At 36.2% G+C, this 23155-nt stretch overlaps 1 protein-coding gene across 4 annotated transcripts in view; it reads right to left on the bottom strand.

The window, feature by feature from the left end:
* Positions 1-23155, bottom strand: part of BCO2 (beta-carotene oxygenase 2) — a 48604-nt gene that overhangs the window by 5548 nt on the left and 19901 nt on the right. For 3 of the 4 annotated variants that reach the window (XM_077893512.1, XM_077893513.1, XM_077893514.1), the window contains exons 3-8: positions 19831-20042; positions 19519-19634; positions 18646-18748; positions 13447-13575; positions 12267-12427; positions 11200-11367 (exon numbers count right to left, since the gene is read on the bottom strand). In XM_077893512.1, coding sequence (XP_077749638.1) covers positions 11200-11367; positions 12267-12427; positions 13447-13575; positions 18646-18748; positions 19519-19634; positions 19831-20042 — 889 coding nt within the window. The remainder of the gene's footprint in view (positions 1-11199; positions 11368-12266; positions 12428-13446; positions 13576-18645; positions 18749-19518; positions 19635-19830; positions 20043-23155) is intronic. The other variant, XM_077893515.1, reaches the window with a different exon arrangement.

The raw sequence follows: 23155 nt of genomic DNA, 5'->3' as shown, positions 1-23155 counted from the left end.
TAAGAAACATACTGCAGGGTGAGAGCCTACAGAGTAACAGGGTGCTTCCTTACTCATGTTTGGTCAGAATGGGCCTCTGCATTAGAAAAGCATTAACATAGTAGACCTGGGCTGCTGAAACCTGGCACATTGTCAAGAACGGTCTATTTTCACAACTAGTCAGTCGTTGGCCGGCACCTGGAAATTAAGCTCTTAGAATGTTTTGTCTGACAAGAGTGGTTTTGCAGACCTGAGGTCTTGAGCCACACTGTACTAGCTTCTCCAGATACTAACAATGTGATTTATAATGAACACCTGCTTCCTATGGGCATATGGAGGCTCACTAACCCAGGTTGTGTAGAGGCTATGGGCCTATGCGCCAATCCCCAACAAAACCCGGGACAACCAGCTTGGACAAGCTTCCCTGCCATGTAACATTTCACACACATTGTCACAACAAAGTTGCTGAAGAGTTCAGGCCTGTCCTGTGTGACTCCACCAGAAAGGACTTGGAAATGTGTACCTGTCAGTTTTCTCCAGGCATCATCCCATGCACCTTTTCATGTGCTGATTTTCCTGAGATCTGTGAGCCCTCCTAGTGAATCATCAAACCAAGGGGGTTTGTGACTTTGGGGACCCCCAACACAGATTATGTTTAAGCAGGAGACACTAACAAAATAAATGGGTTTTTTTTTTCTGACAATAAGAATGCTTTCGGCACATTTTCTTCTCTTGAACTACTGTTAAGATGGAGGGCAAACTGCCATTTCCCTTCATACACTTGGTTCATATCATCTCCATCTCACACAGAAATGTTTTTACCAAGTAAAGATTTAGTGCTATTTTTAAACTTCACAAAGAGATTTCTAAAAATTAATTTTAAATTTATTTAAACATTTCTTTTCTTTTGCAAAACCATAGCTGAACAAAAGCACTTCCAGTACTGATGGATTAGGTAATGTCGATCAACTGTCCCACTGAAAACAGCTAAAGAAGCTGGACAAGATTTTTTAAATAGCTGTGTGTAGGCACTGGTGAGCTAAAAAGGCAGTGAAAATCAACAGGGCAGAGATTTGAAGAGAGAAGGAAACCCACAGGTAAATAAGATACTGGGGGGCAATTTGTCCCCTCAGGATATCAGCTGCTTCTCAAAAAGGCTGAGAAAATGAGAGAATTTCTTTATTAGACTTTTTAATCCTGAGATCATTGCAGATTGGCATGGAATAATGCAGAAAGATAAACAACTGATTAAAAATAGGCAAGAGGGATCCCTGGGTGGCGCAGCAGTTTGGCGCCTGCCTTTGGCCCAGGGCGCGATCCCGGAGATCCGGGATCGAATCCCACATCGGGTTCCTGGTGCATGGAGCCTGCTTCTCCCTCTGCCTGTGTCTCTGCCTCTCTCTCTCTCTCTCTGTGTGACTATCATAAATAAATAAAAAATTAAGAAAAAAAAATAAAAAAATAAAAAAATAAAAATAGGCAAGAGACTAGAATTAACATTTCATCAAAAATATACAAATGGCCAATAGGTACTTGAAAAGATGCTCAACATCATTAGTCCTTAAGGAAATACAAAATTAAAACCACAATGAGACACGACTTCACACTAGGGTGGCTATTGTCAAAAAAATAAAAACAAAAACAAAATAACAAGTGCTGTGAAATATGGAGAAATTGGTCCCCTGTACATGGTGCAGCCACTGTGGACAACAGTCTGGTAGTTCCTCAAACAGATATAGAATTATCATAGGATCCAGCAATTCCACTTCCAGGTGTATACAAAAGGAATTTAAAACAGGCTCAAATAGATACTTGTATCCTGATGTTCATAACAGCATTATTCGCATTGCCAAAAGGTAAAAAACAATCCACCCAAATGTCCACCAACAGATAAGCAGACAAAAAAATGTAGTATAGACATACAAGGACATATTTAACCTATAACAGGAATGAGATTTTGATATATATTACAATATGGATGACCCTTGAAAGGATTATATTAAATAAAATAAGCCAAACACATACACACAAAATCTTTGGGGCACCTGGGTGCCTCGGTGCATCTGCCTTCAGCTCAGGTCATGATCTCAGGGTCCTGGGATGAAGCCCTGCATTGGGCTCCCTGATCAGTGGAGAGTCTGCTTCTCCCTCTCCTATTGATTCTCTTTCTACTCATGCTCTCTATCTCTCTATTAAATAAATAAAATCTTTAAAAATAAATAAACGAACAAATAAATAAATCCTGTCTGATTCCACTTATATTAGGTACCCAGAGTAGGTAAATGCATAGAAACAGAAAGTAGAGTAGAGGCTCCCAAAGGCTGCAGAGAGTGGGGAATAGGAATTTGTTATTTAATGGGTAGAGTTTCTGTTAAGGATGGTAAAAAGAAGTCTGGAAATGTACAGTGGTTATGGCTGTACAACACTGTTCATGTACTTAATGCCACTGAACTAAACACCTAAAAATGGTTAAAATGGTAAATTTTATGTATATTTTATCACATAAAAAAATAATGCAGAGGGATCACATGTATCCTTCATCCAGATTCACCAATGATAATATCTTGCATAACTAGAGTACAATATCACAACTGAAAAATTTACATTGATATTAATCCACCAACTTTATTCGGATTTTACCAATTCAACATGCATTCATTTGCGTGTGCGTATTTAATTCCATGCAATTTTATCACGTGTAAATTCATGTAGTCACCACCGCACTCAAGATATAAAATCACAAGAATCCTTAATGTTACCTTTATAAAGATATAGCCACATCAACTCCCTAACCACTTGACCCTAGTGAGTAGAGACTTTGATAGTTTTGAGGAACTAAAGGGACAAAAGTTGGAATTCAATAACTGCCAAAAAAGGAGAAGCCCTGATAAACCCCTAGTTCTTTGGGTCAAGACCCTGAAGGTCAGCACCTAAGAGTAAGAATAAACAAGAAATAGTCCAACTCTTTCAGGGACTGCATCCTTCTTCAAAATATCTCAATCCCTATAACTAGATTAAGAATATCTGGGACTCCTCATGTACCCTAGCAATCTGCCAGAAGAAAATAAATTTCTCTGGAGGAACATATCGTCCTGGGTCTCAAAATATCTCTACAATTTTTCAAACACAATATTCTGTATACAACAAAAATTAGAGAACACATGAGAAGACAAGAATTAGAGAACACATGAAAAGACAAGAGAGCATGATTAAAAAACAAAACAAGATAACAAACAACAGAAACAGGGCCACAAGGGATCAAGATATTAGAAACTATCAGACTTTAAGTATTCTGAATAGGTTGGAGGAAATTCTTTTAACTTGAGCATTGTAGCAGAGAACTAGAAATTATAAAAGAGAACCAAATTAAAATTCTAGAACTGAAAAATGCAATGAGATTAAGAACCTAGTGGCAAAGTTTAACAGCAGAATAGACACAGCTGAAAAAAAAATAAACAGTAAGATAGATAAGAAGAAAATATCCCAAACAAGATGCTTAGAGAGAGACAAGGAAGGTAAACTCTAAAGAGAACATAAGCAACAAATGGACAGAGTGAAAAGGAGTGACGTGTGTATTGCAGTCTCAGCAGAAGAGAAAGAAAGGATTTACCAGAGGCAATATTTGAAGAAACAATAGGTGACATTTTTCAAAATTAATAAAGACATCAAACCATAGATTCAAGTATCCCTAAAAACACCCATGTAAAATAAATAAAAAGAAAACTATATTGAGAGATACCATAGGACTAACTACAGAAAACCAAAGAGAAGATTTTAAAATGAGAGGAGGAAAAATTATCAACTTCAAAGGAGCAAAGCTTAGACTACTGATTTCTCAACAGAAATCAGAATACAATCAAATATCTTTAGAATGTCAAAAGAAAATAGCTAATAACATAGAAGTCTTTATCTATGTATCTATGTATCTATACTTTGGGATCCCTGGGTGGCGCAGCGGTTTGGCGCCTGCCTTCGGCCCAGGGCGCGATCCTGGAGACCCGGGATCGAATCCCACGTCAGGCTCCCGGTGCATGGAGCCTGCTTCTCCCTCTGCCTGTGTCTCTGCCTCTCTCTCTCTCTCTGTGACTATCATAAGTAAAAAAAAAAAAAAAAAAAAAAAAAAAAAAAGTATCCTTCAAGAAAGAAGGTAAGATAAAGATACTTTCCTGACAGGCAAAAATAGAGATTTCACCACCAGTATATCTGAACTGTAAGGAGCACAAAAAGATGGTCTTCTGTCAGAAAGAAATGATTCCACACAGAAGTTCAGACAGACTGAGAGGAATTAAGAGCAATTGAAAGGTACAGATGTGGGTAAATGGGTAGTATGCGGAACTATGATTACATAAAGCAATATTAGTAATAATGCCTTATAGGCTTTAATATAGAAAGAAAATTAAAATACACAACAACAGCAGTGTATAAACCAGGAGTAGAATAAATAGAGTTAAAGCATTCCAGAGTTCTTACACTGTATGCAAAGAATTAAAAGAATCAATTTATAATACATTGTGTTAAATCAAGGATCTATATTTTATTTTATTTTTTTAGATTTTATTCATTTATTCATGAGACACACACACACACACACACACACAGAGGCAGAGACAGGCAGAGGGCAAAGCAAGCTCCATGCAGTGAGCCCAACGCCAGACTTGATCCCGGGTCTCCAGGATCATGCCCTGGGCTGAAGGCAGCACTAAACCGCTGAGCCACCTGGGCTGCCCAAGGATCTATGTTTTAATCTCTAAAATAACTACCAAAAGAATGTATACCAAGCTAATGGGCAGAGGGTGAAACAAGGTTTGGAGGAAGGGAGATAGAAATGAAACAATAAAATATACTCAACCAATCCAGAGAAGACAAGAAAGGAGAGAAAGAATCAATGACACAAATAGGTAGTGAATAGTAAGATAGGATTTTTAAACCTCAGTATATTGGTGATTATTCCAACTAAAGGCTCAAATAAAAGTCAAGATTTAGGCACCCAGTGGCTCAGTCAGTTAAGTGGCTGACTCCTGATTTCAGCTCAGGTCATGATCCTGGGATCATGGGTCCTGGGATGGAACTCTACTGCAGGATCCGGGCTCAGTGGGGAGTTTGCTTGAGGATTCTCTGTCTCTCCCTCTGCCCATCTTCCCCCACCGCACATGCGCACAACCCTCTGTCTCAAACAAATAAATCATTTTAAAAAACATCAAGAATTAGCACAATGGATTTTTAAAATATATGTTGCTTACAAGGTACACATTTAGAAAGATTAAAACTAAAAAAGTAGAAAAGTTAGAGCAGGCAAGCACTATGCAAAAAAGTAGACTTTAAGGCAAAAACCATTACTCAGAAATAAATGTTCAATAAATTATCAAGGTAGAACAATTCTAAATTTGTATATACATAATAACAAAGCACCAAAATGTATAAAGTAAAATTTAACATAATTAAAGGGGTGTCTGGCTGTCTTAGTTGGTAGAGCATGTAACTCTCGATCTTTGGGTGGGTCATGAGTTCGAGCCCTACATTGGCGGTTGAGTTTACTTTAAAAAATAATATTAGGGATCCCTGGGTGGCGCAGCGGTTTAGCGCCTGCCTTTGGCCCGGGGCGCGATCCTGGAGACCCGGGATCGAATCCCACGTCGGGCTCCCGGTGCATGGAGCCTGCTTCTCCCTCTGCCTGTGTCTCTGCCTCTCTCTCTCTCTCTGTGTGTGACTATCATAAATAAATAAAAAACAAAAAAAACAAAAAAAAAATTAAATAAATAAAAAATAAAAAATAAAAAATAATATTAAAGGGCAGCCCAGTGGCTCAGCTGTTTAGCGCCGCCTTCAGCCCAGGGCCTGATCCTGGAGACCCAGGACCGAGTCCCATGTCGGGCTCCCTGCGTAGAGCCTGCTTCTCCCTCTGCCTGTGTCTCTGCCTCTCTCTCTCTCTCTGTCTCTCATGAATAAATAAATAAAATCTTTTTAAAAATAATATTAAATAAAACTAACATAACTATAAAAAGAAACAGAAAAGTCTATAGTCTAAGTAAGAGTTTTACTATGCCTCTCATGTGATATTGGAACCTTATATAATAAGCAGCAATCAATAAAAACAAGCATGATTTGGATATATATAAACAAATATGACTTAATTGACATATATTAAAACACTACATGCAAAATTCAGAATATATACTATTTCTAACATACATGAAGCATTGAAAAATGATCTTGTGGGCAGCCCAGGTGGCTTGGCGGTTTAGAGCCACCTTCACCCCAGAGCATGATCCTGGAGACCCAGGATCGAGTCCCACTTTGGGCTTCCTACATGGAGCCTGCTTCTCCCTTTGCCTGTGTCTCTGCCTTTCTCTTTTTCTGTGTCTCTCATGAATAAAAAATAAAATCTTTAAAAAAATAAAATAAAAATTATCTTGTTCTGGGTCATAAAGCAAATCTCAATAAATTTTATAAATTTAAAATCATACAGTAATATTAAGCTGAAAATTAATGGCAGAAAATAACTAGAAAAATCCCAATATATTTGGAATTTTAAAAATATGTTCCAAAGAAGATACCTCAATGAGAGAAAATTCTTTAACTGAAAGGTAATAAAAATAAAACATATCAAAACTCGTGGGATGCAGCCAAAGAGAAATTTATCATCTCAAAGACATATGTTGTGGGGGAAAGTATAAAAAAATAACAAACTGGGCAGCCCGGGTGGCTCGGCAGTTTAGTGCTGCCTTCTGCCCAGGGTGTGATCCTGGAGACCCAGGATCGAGTCCCACATCAGGGTGCCTACATGGAGCCTGCTTCTCCCTCTGCCTGTGTCTCTGCCTCCCTCCCTCTCTCTCTTTCTCTCTCTCTCTCATGAATGAATAAATAAATAAAATCTTTAAAAAAATGAAAAAAAATAACAAACTAAGGATCCATATCCTTAGTTAGAAAGAGGACACATTAAGCACAGAGACAGTAGAAAGTGTCAGAGAAAGACAAATACCATATGATTTCACTCAGATGTGGAATCTAAGAAAAAAAAAAAAGAGGATGATAGGAGAGAAAAGAAAGAAGAGGGAGGCAAACCATAAAACAGATTCTTAGCAATAGAGAACACAGGGTCACTGGAGAGACATGGGTGGGGGATGGGCTAGATGGAGGATGGGGATGAAGGAGGGCACTTGTGATGAGCCCTGGCTGTTGTACGCATCTGATGAATCATTAAATTCTTTTTTTTTTTTTAAATATTTTTTTCTTTATTTATTTATGATAGTCACACACACAGAGAGAGAGAGAGAGAGAGAGAGAGGCAGAGGGAGAAGCAGGCTCCATGCACCGGGAGCCCGACGTGGGATTCGATCCCCGGTCTCCAGGATCGCGCCCTGGGCCAAAGGCAGGCGCCAAACCGCTGCGCCACCCAGGGATCCCTGAATCATTAAATTCTACTCCTGAAACTACACTGTATGCTAACTAACTGGAATTTAATAAAATTTAAATAAAAACCTAAAAAAGAAAAAAACAAAGTAGAAAAGGAAATAATAAAAATAAGAACAGAAATTGATGAAATGGAAAACAAACACACATTAAAGAGCACCAGCAAAGGAAAAAAGATAGTCCTTTTTGAAAAGCTTCATTAAATTAATAAGACACTGGCAAGCCTTAGCAAGCAAATGAACAAAAAAGACAGGAAAAATAACCATATTAGAATAAAAACAGGTGGTATCAATTAACCCTAGGTACATTTTTTTAAAACATAGAATGACATTATGAATAACATCCAGTAAATAAATTTGAAATATTAGATGTCATGGATAAATTTATAGAAAAACTCAATTTACCAAATTTGACACAATGAAAAACAGAAAATCAGAATAATCCTATATTATTAAAGAAACAGAATTCATAATTTAAGATCTAACTATAAAGAAATTTACAGGCGGGATCCCTGGGTGGCGCAGCGGTTTAGCGCCTGCCTTTGGCCCGGGGCGCGATCCTGGAGACCCGGGATCGAATCCCACGTCGGGCTCCCGGTGCATGGAGCCTGCTTCTGTCTCTGCCTGTCTCTCTCTCTCTCTCTCTCTCTCTCTCTCTCTCTGTGATATGACTATCATAAATAAATAAAAAATTTAAAAAAAAAGAAATTTACAGGCCCAGATGGCTAACTTCTTGAATTATTCCAAACATTTAAGAAATAATGCCAATCTGATACATTTTCATGCAGAGAATAGAGAACAATTTCCAACCCACTGTATGAGATCACCAAACCTTAATACCAAAACTTAACAAAGTCGTTATAAGAAAAAAATTATAGGCCAATTTTATTCAGAAAATACATGCAAAAATATCCTAAACAAAATATTAACGAAGTAAATTTAACAATATTAAAAGAAAAATATGTTGCAATCAGTTGGGATTTGGTTCAGGAATGGAAGGTTAAGCTTCACATTCAAAAATCAATAAGTAAAAAAAAAAATCAATAAGTAGCTGTTATAAACATTTTTTAAATCAATCAATATACTTCACCACATTGATTACATAAAGGATAAGTCATATGATTATCTCAATAGTACAGAAAAAAAACAATAAATCCAACACCCATCCATGATAATAATTCTAGTAAACTGTAAGTAAGAAAGAACTTTCCTAAGCAAATAAAAAGCATCTTTAAAAAAAATCTAGCAATAATTTTCTCTCTCTTTCTCTCTCAAATAAACAAATCTTTAAAAGAAAGCTAGTCTGAAAAAGCTACATACTCTAGGATTCCAATAATATGACATCTTGGAAAAGGAAAAACTATAGACAGTAAAAAGATTACTAGTTGCCAGGTGTTGAGAGAAGTGGGGAGGGAAGAATAGGTGGAACATGGTATTTTAGGGCAGGGAAACTATTCTACATGACCTAATGCATTTGTCAAAATCCATAGACTTGTACAACACAAAGAATGAAAGCTAATGTAAATTATAGGTTTTACTTAGTAATAATGTATAAATATTGGCTCATCAACTATAACAAGTATACCACACCAAGGCAAGATGTAAATAATAGGGAACCTGGAGAGAGACGGGGTAAGAGAATATACATGGGCGTTCTCTGTATGTTCTGCTTGATTTTGCTTTAAACCCAAAACTTCTTTAAAAAAACAAAGTCTACTAGTTTGTTCGTTTGTTTAAATCTATAGCAAACAGCATATTTAATAGTAAAATTAAGAAAACTTTTCCTCTCAGATCAGGCATCAGATAAGGATAGCAACTATCACCACTTACATCCAACACTGTACTGGAGATCCAGTAAAGTAGGGCAAGAGAAAGAAAACCAATAACTAGTTTGGAAAGGAAGAAAAAAAACATCATTATTTGCATAAGATACAATTATAGATGTACAGAATCTTGAAGAATCTATAAATTATTAGAATCACTGAATTGCTACATTCATTACCGAATATAAGATCAATAAATAAAAATCAATCATATTGCTATACAGCAGTATTCACATAAATGCAAGTGAAGATAAATAACATCTAAATTAATATAAAATAATATTAAATACCTGGGGCACCTGAATGGCTCAGTCAGTTAAGGGTCTGACTCTTGATTTTGGCTCAGGTCATGATCTCAGGGTTATGAGATGGAGCCCCATCTTGAGCTCTGAGCTGAGCATGGGGTCTGCTTAAGATTCTCTCTCTCTCTCTCTCTCTCTCTCTCTCTTTCTCTTTCTCTTTCTCTCTCCTTATGCATCCCCCATTCATGCACACTCTTTCAAAATATATATATGTGTATATACATATATGTATGTATATACACATATATATATATTACCTAGAAATAAATGCCTAGGAGTAATACCCAGGAGGAAATCTATACTTATTCTAGAAGAAAAAAATTAGGAGGACATGATCTACTAAACATAAAGATTTTTTTAATACAGAGATAGTAATCAGAACAATGGGATACTGGTACAAGAATGCATAAGTAGACCAGTGGAACAGAATACAGAGTTCAGAAATAGAACTATATATATGTATACTTAATTTTTACAATTAAAAATTCTTCTAGAGGTAAATGAGAAAATATTTCCATGACCTTATGATGGGACGATATCTGAAATAGGATGTACAATGTACTACTCATAAAAAAAATTGATATCTTGGAAACTTATTCATCAAAAGCACCACTAACATAGGTCAGTTCTGTAAGTATAAAGAACTTTAAAATTAATGTTTTAAAAAGATTTAAAAATAAAACTACAAGGGCATCTGGGTGACTCAGTCAGTTAAGCATCCAACTTTTGTCTCAGCTCTGGTTTTGATCTCAGGGTTGTGAGTTCAAGCCCCACATCAGCTCCACACTGGATATGGAGCTTACTTTATTTTTTTTTAAAGATTTTATTTATTTATTCATGAGAGAGAGAGAGAGAGAGGCAGAGACACAGGCAGAGGGAGAAGCAGGCTCCATGCAGGGAGCCCGATGTGGGACTTGATCCCGGGACTCCAGGATCACGTCCTGGTCCAAAGGCAGGCACTAAACCACTGAGCCAACCCAGGGATCCCTGGAGCTTACTTTTAAAAAAAAAATTTTTTTTAAATAAATATAAAAAAAACTACAGCTCAAACCAATTTATATTGCATAATCTAAAGGGAAAACTTTACCTGGGATTCAGTATCAGGAAAATGTGAATCCCTTCAGCTAGATGAACTGAAACACTTTCTTTTATCAGAGAATTAAGATATTATATAGTCCATTTTGTTACCCTTTCCAGGAAACGTAAGTGTATTTAGTGTTCAAGTATAATAAAGAACTAATCACAAGAGCTCCAAAACACATCTCTTGGTTTTCCTTAATATGCTTTTTATTTATTAGGTATGAAGTAAGTATTTTGAATTATTTTTAAGTATTTTTTTTAATTTTTATTTATTTATGATAGTCACACAGAGAGAGAGAGAGAGAGGCAGAGACACAGGCAGAAGGAGAAGCAGGCTCCATGCACAGGGAGCCCGACTTGGGATTCGATCCCGGGTCTCCAGGATTGCGCCCTGGGCCAAAGGCAGGCGCTAAACTGCTGTGCCACCCAGGGATCCCTATTTTTAAGTATTAAATAAGTAAATTACAAAGCTGTGTTTTCAATGCTTCAAAACCATTCTCCTTCTTTATTTGCCAAAGAAGCAAGAGAAACAGCTAATTCCAAAGCTAACCAGAACCTGACTAGTTCAAAATTATGTTGACAACTCCTGACAAATCAGTTATTTACCTGATCAAGCCCTTCTCCAGCTTTCCTGAGATTCTGTAGCTGGTAAACTTCCAGGCTTCTTCCATCATCTTGACAGCACAAATCAATTACAACACAGCCCTGGTCCTCAAAGGCATTGATTTGATGAAAAGTAACAAAAGGTTTAGTGTAGTACATTCCTGGAAGAAGCTGCAGGGGAAATACAATGAAAAGAGATATTTTATTTTTTGTTTCATTTTTTTTCTCTAGGGAACAGAACCACGAAGTTTAAATTAAAAAGGTGCCCTCCCCTTTAAATGACAAGCCTAGCAAGTGTAAAAAGTAGAAGCAAACATTTTGATTTGAGCATTGCTTGTTTAAGCCATCACATCTCATATTAAACAATGAACTGGGGCTATCTGATACAAACCAGTCAACTGCTACAACGAACTTAAAAGTCCTGATGAAATATGGTCCAATATTTTGAGGGATAAATAAATACTGGACTCTACATGATTAAATAGAAAATACTGCCATTAAGTAACTTATGATTAATTCTTTGAAAAATGCACTCATTACCAAAAATAGGATTCTTTTGTGTAATGACATTAGGATAGAATAAATTTAGGATATTATCTCTTTAAAGAGGCTAAAAAAGGACAAACATACCAGTGCCACTAATCAGGAATATAGAAAGATATTTAACTAACATACTTTGGACTTTGGTAGGATTATCATATTTACATATCAAAAAGTCACAGAAGTAAGCAATTAAAGTATGAGTGCAAAAGTTACAGAACACCTCTGCACGAACAACGTTCTCTTTAGCAAATAGTATGATATGGACAAATCCATGCTAAGATGCTAAGAAGGTTTCCTAGATGCCATTATAGTTGGGTCAGATAATTAAAAGTGTAAAGCCATTTCTTACCATTTTCTAATATGCAAAACCCACTGTATTAATAAATAAGTGAGCTTCTACCTATGGAAGAAGGTAATATCCTTGATTAAGTGTGTCTTATGCAAGCAATGCCCAGAGAAGGTAAAAATCAACCACAGGAAAATATGCCTTTATGTCCAATCATTTTAGTATACTCAAAATACTCCACCTGTCCAGTGTGCTTATCCACTACATGAAATCGCGTATTATACTGGGGTTCCCAGCTTATTCCATCTGAAAAGGCCTTTCCCCGAATTCTAGAAGTGACAATTTTCCACAAATTCATCTTTAGAGGCTGTTCAATGAAGATTATATAGTTCCTTGTCATTCCTAAAAGGCTCCAGCAAATAATAAAATGTTATTTGGCAAATTAGAGTTGTCTGAAATGTAACAGTTATGGGGACTCATCCAAATGCCTGGACACGGTACTGCTGACCTAAGCAAAAGCCAGCCACAAAATAATTCTTCACTGTTTCCCAGCTTTGCTTAACATATTTTCTGTTCCTACATAAAAAAGGGAATTTCTTTAGAACAGCTGGGGTTTGAATGCCCTCAGCTTGCTTTTTGAGATCATGACTTGAGCTGAAGGCAGATGCTTAAACCAACCATCTGAGCCACCCAGGCACCCCTAAATTGTTTGTTTTAGGAACAAAGTAAAGAAGCATAATATTAAAATGTCATTTGTGATCGAGATGTTTATTCTGTATTCCATTTGCTATTTACATTGAAGGTAAGGATTCAGGAGCAGATTGGCTATAAAGGTTTAGAACACAGAAAATAAATATTCTGAGAAAGATCTGAAGCAATCAAACAAAATATGAATTTCCCCCCAAAATATAGTCAAGATTTTTTCATGTCTGATCATTACCTATGGCTTTAAAGTTACCTAAAATTTTGAGTTCTGTCAATTTTTTATGGTCAAATTATTTTTTTTATTAAGGCTTTACTTTTTTAGAGCAGTTTCAGGTTTGTAACAAAATTAAAGGGAAGGTACAGAGACTTGCCATATACCCCTTGCCCCCATACATGCATAGCCTCCTTATTAACAACACCCCCACTAGAGTGATCAGCATGTTTACTACACCTGATGAACTTACACAGATACATCAAAAGCATCCAAAGTCCATAACTTATGGTTCACTTTGATGTTGTCAATTTTTTAAATATGTCTTTTTCAGCAGTCATTTGGCCAGGGTAAGAAGTATGTGACTAAACAGAATAAATTTAACTAGCATTACAATGCAACTTTGATCTCATTATCAGCATACTTTGAGGTGTATTGACACAGCATTTGCCCAAACTAGTTCCTCTGCTGCAGCGACGTTAATTGACCTTATCTCTGGGCTTACCAAAGCTATGATAGTAAGAAGGTTTCATCCTCTCTGCAGAGGCAATAGAACATATCACCTGGGCTCCGTGGACTGTCTCCCCAAGATCCACCTTCTCTGGAGGAATCTGAATAACATTATAGCAAGAACCTGGAAAACAAAATCCTGTCTTACACATTCTAGAATAAAAGACAATCCTTTTAACTCATGAACTACACAAAAGCAGTGAAAAGACTTATGCAATATATGCATGACATCCATATTTCATAAAGGGCTATTTCAAAGGAAGACTTGGATTTAAAAAAATATGAACTTCACAAAAATCATTAGCTAAGGTTTTCAAACAATACAAAGTAATCGATCAACAGTTTATTGTGGTTTTTTTTTCATGATTTGTAGCTAAGTTTGTTGCATTTTAATGATCTCTAAAAGTTATCCACCCTTTCACTCCCTGAAGATGATCTCACTCTCTACTTTATAGGAAAAGATTAGGTACCAGTCAGTATTATCCTCAAATTCTTACTTTTTTTTAATATCCTCAAATTCTATTTGTCCCTCTTCCTACTCCCTACAACTATAGTCTCCACATGCCCCAACATCCACTCTTGTCCAATCCTCTGAATCCCTGGGGGCACTCTGAGTCCCATAGTCCCATCTCATCCTTTCTCATCAATGCATTCATGCAGTCACCTTCATTCATGCAATCATTCATCTTACCACTTCTTCAGAAATCAGCTCAGGTAACCACTCCTCAAGTAGCAATCCCTGACTCTTCCCTACCCCAAATGTAATTGGTGCCCCTCCTCTAATGCCCTGATTATATCCTATACAGTTATAGCACTTATTACACTATGATTGTGACTTATTTATCTGCTTCCCAGTAGACTGGTAAGCTCTTTAAGGGCAGGAATTGTGTCTGATTCATCTTTGCATCCTCAGTACCAAGCAAGGACTTAGTATTCAGTAGGCACAGTACAAATAGCTATTGACCGATTAATTAACATATTTGTTAAATCATATGTTATGTTAAACCATACGTTATAATAAATATTGAGGTCATATCAAATTATATTTCTGGTATTAGAATTGTCAATGCTGGTCCTGAAAAACTGGGGTAACTTACAGAATTTTGTAATTACTGAGCTTCTTTTGGAACAAGATAACCATACAGTTCTCTATTCATTTATTCAGCAATTATTTATTGAGTGCCAACTATATTCCAGGTATTCTTCTGAGTATCCTAAGTTTATCTTCCAGATACTTGTATACAGTGGTGTGCAATATACAAAAGGCTCTTCTTTGATAAAGCTCAAGTTCTAATAAGTACCCATAAGTAAAAACATAAAGCATGAGATGATGGTAAGACCTATAAAGAAAAAATAAAACGGAACGGGGATCAAGAGTAAGTGTATATGGATGGAGGCCACTGTTTGCAATTTCAGATATGGTGATCTGAGAAGGCTTCTCTAAAAAGGTGACATTTGAGCAAAGATCTAAAGATGGTGAGGAAGAGAGCCTTGAGGATACTCAAGAAAAACAATTCCAGGCAGAAAGAAGAGCAAATCCAAAGATTCTTAACCAAGAGTTAAGTCTGGAGTGTTCAAATAAAACCAAGAAGGCCAGTGTGGCCCTATCACAGTGAACAAGGGGAAGAGTCTAGAGAGATGAGGTGGGTGGGTTCAAAGGATAAGTGGCTGATATGTTGAGAATGAAATGAAGTGAGACTGAAGCATGGAGACCATTAAAAAACCATTATAATAATTCACATGAGAGAGGATTGTAGGCTCAAACCAGAGTGCTGGCAGTAGAAGTCATATGAGGTAGCTGGATTTTTTATTTATTTTGAAGGCATTGCTGCAATTTGCTTTTTAACCAATTGGATATGGATGTGACAGAGGTGGGAAGGATGATTCCAAAACTGTCGCCTTGTGCAGTTGGAAGGATGAAATTAGCATCAACTGAGATGGGGATTATTTTAAGCAGAAAAAAATCAGGGGAAATCTTCAGGAGTTTGGTTTTTAGATAAGTTAATTTTGTAATGCCTATTAGACATCCTAGTAAAAACACTGAGTAAGCAATTGGATATAAAATACTGGAGAGGTCTGAGTTAGGGATGTAGATGTGTTCTGAGAACCCATTATATATAAAGATGAGTTATAAAGCAATAAAAGACAAGCTCTATAGTTCAAGAGTACCATATTACCATCTAAATGATTACATATATTTAATTAACACTAAAAGTTAGCTGGATTGATTAATATTTAGAGGATTTTTGTTCATTTTTAAAGGTCTCTTAAAGATACCTGGAAAGGCTAAAACAACTAAAAGCTTTTTAATTCTTTTATTTTATTTTATTTATTTATTCATGATACAGAAAGAGAGAGAGAGAGAGGCGGAGACAGGCTGAGGGAGAAGCAGGCTCCATGCAGGGAGCCCGACGTGGGACTCGATCCCGGGACTCCAGGATCATGCCCTGAGCCTAAGGCAGGCGCTGAACCACTGAGCCACCCAGAGATCCCCAAGCTTTTTAATTCTTAAAGATAAAAATTACTGGCAAGCACTTTATTATGAGAATCACTAAATTCCCCCCAAACACATCTTAGGTAGTCGAGCTCCCTGCAGCTACATGTACATTTGAGTTTCAGTTCAAAAACTCCCCACCAGACTAAATCATCAAGTAAAAAGAAGGAAGAGGAAGAAAGAAAATTCAGTTTTAGTTGAGATTAGCAGAAGATAAAGAGAAGAACTGCCCATCTCAGCAGTTGGATTAAGTGACAATATTCAATTCATTAAACTTAACCATTAGTTAATGAACTATTTTTTTGTTTTCCTGGAAGATTTTTATTTATTTATTTGAAAAAAGAGGGAGAGAGAGCACGAGCAAGGGAAGGGGCAGAGAGAGAGGTAAAAACAGACTCTTCACTGAGTAGGAAGCTCGATTTGGGGCTTGATCTCATGACCCCAGGATCACAACCTGAGCCAAAGGCAGACACTTAACCAACTGAGCCACCCAGGCTCCTCATTAATGAACTGTTCTAACCACAAGTTGTGAAGGCCTGAGCAAGGCAGACACATGCCCAGGAAACATCCAGCAAAGGAATGCCCAGAATGACCTGCCCATACTACAAGTCTAACTGTGGGAGACTCTTCAGGACTTTGTATAATAGCAAATTGAGGCAAAGTAACAAGATAGCCTTTGATGACTTGGGGCAGGGGGGCAGGGTTTCTCAAAGATCCAGGAGTCACTTGTACCAAAATCACCTGGGGACTTGTTCAAATGTGCCAAGATAAGGGCCTTGTAAGGGGGTGGTTAAAATGCAGATTCTTGGCCCCTTTTCAGGTCTATTGAACCAAAATCTCTGAAGACAATGCCCAGGAATCTACATTGCTAAAAAGCATTCCAGAACATTCTTAGGCACATTAAAGGCTGAGAACCACTAATCCAATGACTATTTATTTTAGAATATATAATTCAGAATGGTTAAACAGTATTTATCATATTATGAACTAATTACAAAGTTATCTACTTGATTAATAGTTAATTTTTTTTTAAAGATTTTATTTACTTATTTATGAGAGACACAGAGAGAACAGATAAATAGGCAGAGGGAAAAGGTGGCTCCCTGCAGGGAGCCCAATGCAGAACTCCATCCCAGAACCCCAGGATCATGACCTGAGTCAAAGGCACTCAACCACTGAGCAACCCAGGTGCCCCTAGAATTAATTTATTAGTAAATGTATTTTTTGTCAACCATATTTTAATCAACATGAAAATAGTTTTTAAAAAAGAGGTACATCTACTTAGAAGAATTCTATGCAGCCTGGTTCTGCAAAACGAGTAATTAATTACACTAATATGTTACTAAAGGAAGAAAAAACAGACCAAAAAAAGTATATAGACATCATTTTTTAAATGAATCTTTTTTTTAATGATGAAAAAAGATGGATAGCCAAAAACGAAACAAAACCACTGAGTCAGTTTACCTATTTGCTGAAACATTTTACCTAAAAGAATGTTTGCTGTGTCCTGTAACAGCTTTGAAGGATTCATCCCTATCCTAGATCAAGTAATAAAGAAGAGGAGAGAGACACGGGTGATAAAGTGTCGGAATACCCTATCTTTACTTGAGCCGTAAAAAAAAACCTGCAGTATTCATTTTAATATACACCCCCACATTTGTAAATACAGAGGTAAAGACCAACAACCTGCAAAACCAATTACTCACTACCAACGTATACATTAACCTACACAACATTAAACTCTACAAAGCTTTCACAGGTTACAGATGATAGATTGACAGCAAAGAGAGCCAGCAATATCTTAACACCTACCCATTTCTTTTCAGAGGGATACATACTCAAGCTACAAGAACATGAATTTGCATGGTCTGAGAGTCTTCTGCACTCAGTAATGAAAAATTCCTAAGATTGTCCAACAAAGTGACTTTGGGTATGATTCAGGCTCAAGACCAGTTTTATATACTTAGAAGCTTGCTTAAGCAAGTATCCTAAACCTTCTTAGGTTCACTCCTTTCATCTGTAAAACGGGGGCAGTTTATTAGTACCTTTCCCAGAGAGTTGTTAGAAGGATTAAATGAGAAAATATATGTAAAAATGCTTAACATCAGCATGTACTAGGCACTTGTGCTCAATAAAAGTTAGCTATCACTATTAGCTATTAGAACTTTCTAGAGCAGATTGGTAGGCAGTTGGAAAAATATGTGGATGACCAGGAAAAAGATGTGATATAAACAGCTGTAAATACAACCACACTATAACCTTAACTTACCTCAGAATGTTATTCCATTGATAAATTCCTTCCCATGTGATAAACAATATACCTTCCCTGACCCCCATATCTCTTTGTGGTAGCATTCTACATTTTTTTGTACTTGCAATATGATACTTTTAAGAAATTCAAGTTTGTGAAATACATATTAAAAATCCCTACAATGCCTGTGAGCCAAAAAGGACGATAGAATATAAAAATGTAAGTCATGCTGAAAAGGTCAAATAGCAAATCAGTTGCTAAGTGTATGTGCAGAAGGACCACAGAACACAGTAAATTGTATACTTTAAGCTCAGTTATACCACTTTGGAAAATTCTCTCAGAACCTTTCAAACAAAGTTCCTATGGGCTTACAACCTTAACCATAATGGAATCCTGGAAAGATAGTTAACTCCTAATTATTTTTAAAAAGACCTCTATCTCAACTTTACCATGTGGCCCATAGGAGTTCCCCATGTTGTATGCTGTTCCATCTGGGTCATAATGAGGATGTGCAGTTGCTCCATTCACAGCAATAAATTTGCTCCAGTCTACCTGCAAATTTAAGACCATCAGGGATTTTTAATGTTACATAGGCAGATCCCTACTTGCAGCATAGACAGTAGGAATGTGTTAAATATTTTTAAAATAGAATAGAAAAACTATAGTATAAGCCCCAATATCTCACCCCCAAGAAATCAAATTTATTTTTCCTACTAAGGAAACTGAGAATAAATAATAAACAAAAACTGCAACACCATTAACAACAAATGGACAAAAACAATTATCCAGTAAGGATTTTCCCCCCAAGATCACAGGAAAGTGCAAAAAATAAGAATTAAAATTAAAATTCTGGTCCAAAATCCTATTTATTTTTAATTAATGTGTTAAGTGAAAGCAGTATGGGTCTAGACAATCTCTAGTCCAATTCTACCTGTAGCTAGGAAGAACATGAAACAGCCAATGTAAATCTATACTATTCTATTTCTCCTTTGCCATAGCCTTCGGATATTAGGACTAAGAAGTCTAGAATTGTCTTTCTTTTTTTTTTTAAGATCTTATTTATTTTAGAGAGGGAAGAGCAGAGGGAGAGAGAGAATCCTGAAGCAGACTCCCTGCAGAACGCTGAGAAAGACTTGGGGCTGTATCCCAGGAGACTGAGATGAGATCATGACCTGAGTTGAAATCAAGAGTCTGCCACTCAACTGCCTGAGTCACCCAGGTGCCCCCTCAATTTCTTCTTTAGATATCTACTACACTAAAAAGTATTTTGAAAGGAAAAAAATTGTAGGGTCTATTTTATTTATTTTTTACCTATATTTTACCTTTTCTGTTTTTTCCAGAGTTTTAATGTCCACTTTATTCATAAAGTTGGTCTCAGTACTAACATAGTAGTCACCTTTGTACTGCACGTAGTTGACGTTGGTATTGTCAGTTATTGCTGAAACCAAACCTCAGAGTTAATTAAACATCACAACTTACTATAGCACACAATCAGAGCAACAGCACAGTTTAAACATCCTCTCATACCTAGATATATGTATTTCAAAGTATATATTTATATAGATTGATACATATCATAATGAAATAATCATCACTATCACCCACAAATTCTGAGTACAGTAAAGGCTGCTTACCAGGCAGCTCAAATTTTGACATGAAACGTTCAAAAACATTCTTGCATGGATCAGGGAGAGCCAGTGTGCCAAATTCTGAGATCACAATTCGATCATGGGCACTATTGGCCTTATAGGTATCACTCTGTAGGAACTTGCTTCTATAGGTCACTGTGCCCTTCTCCATCCTGAACTGGTGAAGCAAAGCCATTCCATCAAACCAGTGACTGTACCTTCAAACAGGAGCAAAAAGAGAAAAACAGTTATCAGTAGGAAAAACATGGTGTCAAAATGAGAGCCTTCAAATATAGAGATAAGGAATCAGAATGAGTTCTTAGCACAACCTGATTAATTAGAAAACTTGAAATTAAGGGATGATACCTTTTGAGTATATCCTGGAATATAACGGGAAAGAGCAACCTACATTCTTCTGACCCCTACCCCATCAAAAAACTCACACTTAGAAAGCTAAATAGAATCTCTAAATTGCTGACTCCAAAGATAATTCTGATTTTTTAGCCTATGGCCAAGAGAATAACATGCAAGGATATAGAATACTTTACATTTTCTCAATTAAAATGGGTTCCTAAATTTTTAGAAAGTTATCTTCATATCTTATATCTTCCATTGACTTTAAAATTTTTCAAATTATCAGAATTTTGCTAAACTAAATAAATAAGATGACTGTCCTTACTGGCTAATCATTTTTATACATATAATTACAGTAGAAATGATCTATTTAAATGACAGAACAGGGGATTGGCTCAGCAGTTTAGCGCTGCCTTTGGCCCAGGGCGTGGTCCTGGAGTCCCAGGATCAAGTCCCACATCAGGCTCCCTGCATGGAGCCTGCTTCTCCCTCTGCCTGTATCTCTGCTTCTCTCTGTGTGTGTGTGTCTGTCATGAATAAATAATAAAAAAATAAAATCTTAAATAAATAAATAAATAAATGACAGAACATCAAAAAACCATAAGGAAAAGTTGTGGCTTTGCTTTCTAAATGGTTTCACACCTTACAGTCTTTTCATTAACGTGCTTGATTGAATGCTTAATGTCCTCAGCATGGATAAGCCAGGCTAACACCACTGCCTCAAGGCAATGGTCCAGAAAGCAGGGGATCAAAGAGATATTCGTACACCCTTGTTTATAGCAGTATTATTTACAATAATCAAAAAATAAGCAACCCAGTGTGCAATGAGCAGGAAGGAAATTCTGTCACATGCTAGAACATAGAATTTGGGGGACAGTGTTATAAATGAGATAATCTAGTCACACACACACAAAAGGTATAGTTCAATTTTGCATGATGAAAAAATTCTGAAGATCTATTTCACAATGTGAATAAACTTCACTAACCTTTACCCCTTAAAATAGCTAAGATGGTAAATTTTATGTTATAGGTTTCTTTTTAAGATTTTATTTATTTATTTGAGAGAGAGAGAGAGAGAGACAGCACGAGCAAGGTGAAGGGCAGAGGGAGAGGGAGAAGCAGACTGCGCAGTACAGAGCTGAAAGTGGGGTTCGGTCCCAGGACACTGAGATCCTGACCTGAGCCGAAACCAAGAGTCAGATACTTAAATGACTGAGCCACTTAGGCACCTCAAAGTATATTTTAATGTCTAGAAGGGCGTGTCCCTTCACTGAAAAATCTTTTTTAGTGTTTTCTTGACTATTCTTGCATATTTATTTTTCCATATAAACTTTATATTGATTTGTTTAACTTCCCTTATTTATTTATTTATTTATTTTGCTTAACTTCCTTTAAAAACTTGTTAGAATTTTTATTAAGATTGTATTAAATTTTAAAAAAACTTTACAAAAAAATAAAAATAAAATTTTTTTTAAGATTTTATTTATTCATGATAGACACAGAGAGAGAGGCACAGGCACAGGCAGAGGGAGAAGCAGGCTCCATGCAAGGAGCCCAACATGGGACTCGATCCTGGGACTCCAAGATCAGGCCCTGGGCCGAAGGCAGGCATTAAACTGCTGAGCTACCTGGGCTGCTTAAGGAGTACTAACATCTTTATGTTGTTGAATTATCCTATTCAAGAACACAGGATGTTTTTTCATTTAATTAGGTCTTTCAGGAGTATTCTAAAGTTCACACATTTCTTGTTAAGTTCCTAAATATTTAATCTTTTTTGCTACTGTAAAGGTTTTTTCTACTATTATTGTTCCCTAACTGGTTGTTTGTGTATATGAAGGCTATTATTTCAGTAGGTTAATTTTACACCCTGTTGCCTTACCTTCTATTGTTTGAATTGGTTTTGTCATTGATTCTGCCTGGTTTTCCAGGTTTACTAAGATATCATCTACAAACAGAGTTTTACTGTACTAATCCTCATGCCTCTAGTCAATTTCTTTAGTTTAACTGTATTGGTTACATCTGGTTGAAAGCTGTGGAATAGTGGCTATTCTCCCCTGTTCCTGTCTTAAAGAAATGAGTTGTAGTATTTCCCAATTTAATATTACTGGTTTTAAGACTAAGATTAAAATATTTTATGTGTGTATACTATATACACATATACATACAAACTTTATAATGTGTATATACATACATATATCAATATAAATACACACGTGTATATATACATATACACATATACACATCTATTTACATATATATGTATAAATTATGTATACATATATTTATACATGTGTGTACACATGTATAAATATATATAATATCACATTAAGAAAATATCCATCAGGTCCTGTTTTCTTGAGTATTTCCATAAAGAATGGATGTTGAATTTTGACAAAAGTTTTGTCAGCATTTATGGAGATAATCCTATGATTATTTATCCTAAAACCTATTAATATGGTATATGATATTGGTGGATTTCCAAATAATGAACTTACTTTGCATTCTTGGAATTAATCTTACCTTATCATACTTATTTATATTTTAAAATAGTGTTGGATTCTATTTGTTAATAAAATATTTGTCTTGTATTAACACTATATATATTTTTTCATGGATATTCAGAAATAATATAAATAATAGTTTTCTGTACTATCTGTATCATGTATAGTCAAAATTGCACTTGTTTCATTAAAAAAGGTGGAAAGTTTCCCTTCATTTCCAATTCTCTGAAATAATGTATAGAGAACATCAGGAGTATTTGATATTTGAAGGTTTGGTAGCATTTCTCTGTGAAGAAATCTGGGCCTTGTGCTTTTTTTGAGAGGTGGATACTTAATACATATCTCTTCTTTCCTCTGTAGAAATTGTGTTCACATCTGCTATCTCTATCAATTGTGGTATCTGTGCTTTCCCAGGAAACCATCCGTTTCACAAGGTCCTCAAATGTATTTGCTGAGAGGTGTGCAGTCTCCTGTAC

The sequence above is a fragment of the Canis aureus genome, chromosome 3 (genome assembly GCF_053574225.1).
Source record: "Canis aureus isolate CA01 chromosome 3, VMU_Caureus_v.1.0, whole genome shotgun sequence".
In the NCBI taxonomy this organism is placed as follows: domain Eukaryota; kingdom Metazoa; phylum Chordata; class Mammalia; order Carnivora; family Canidae; genus Canis; species Canis aureus.
This window is presented reverse-complemented; position numbering and strand designations above follow the sequence as displayed.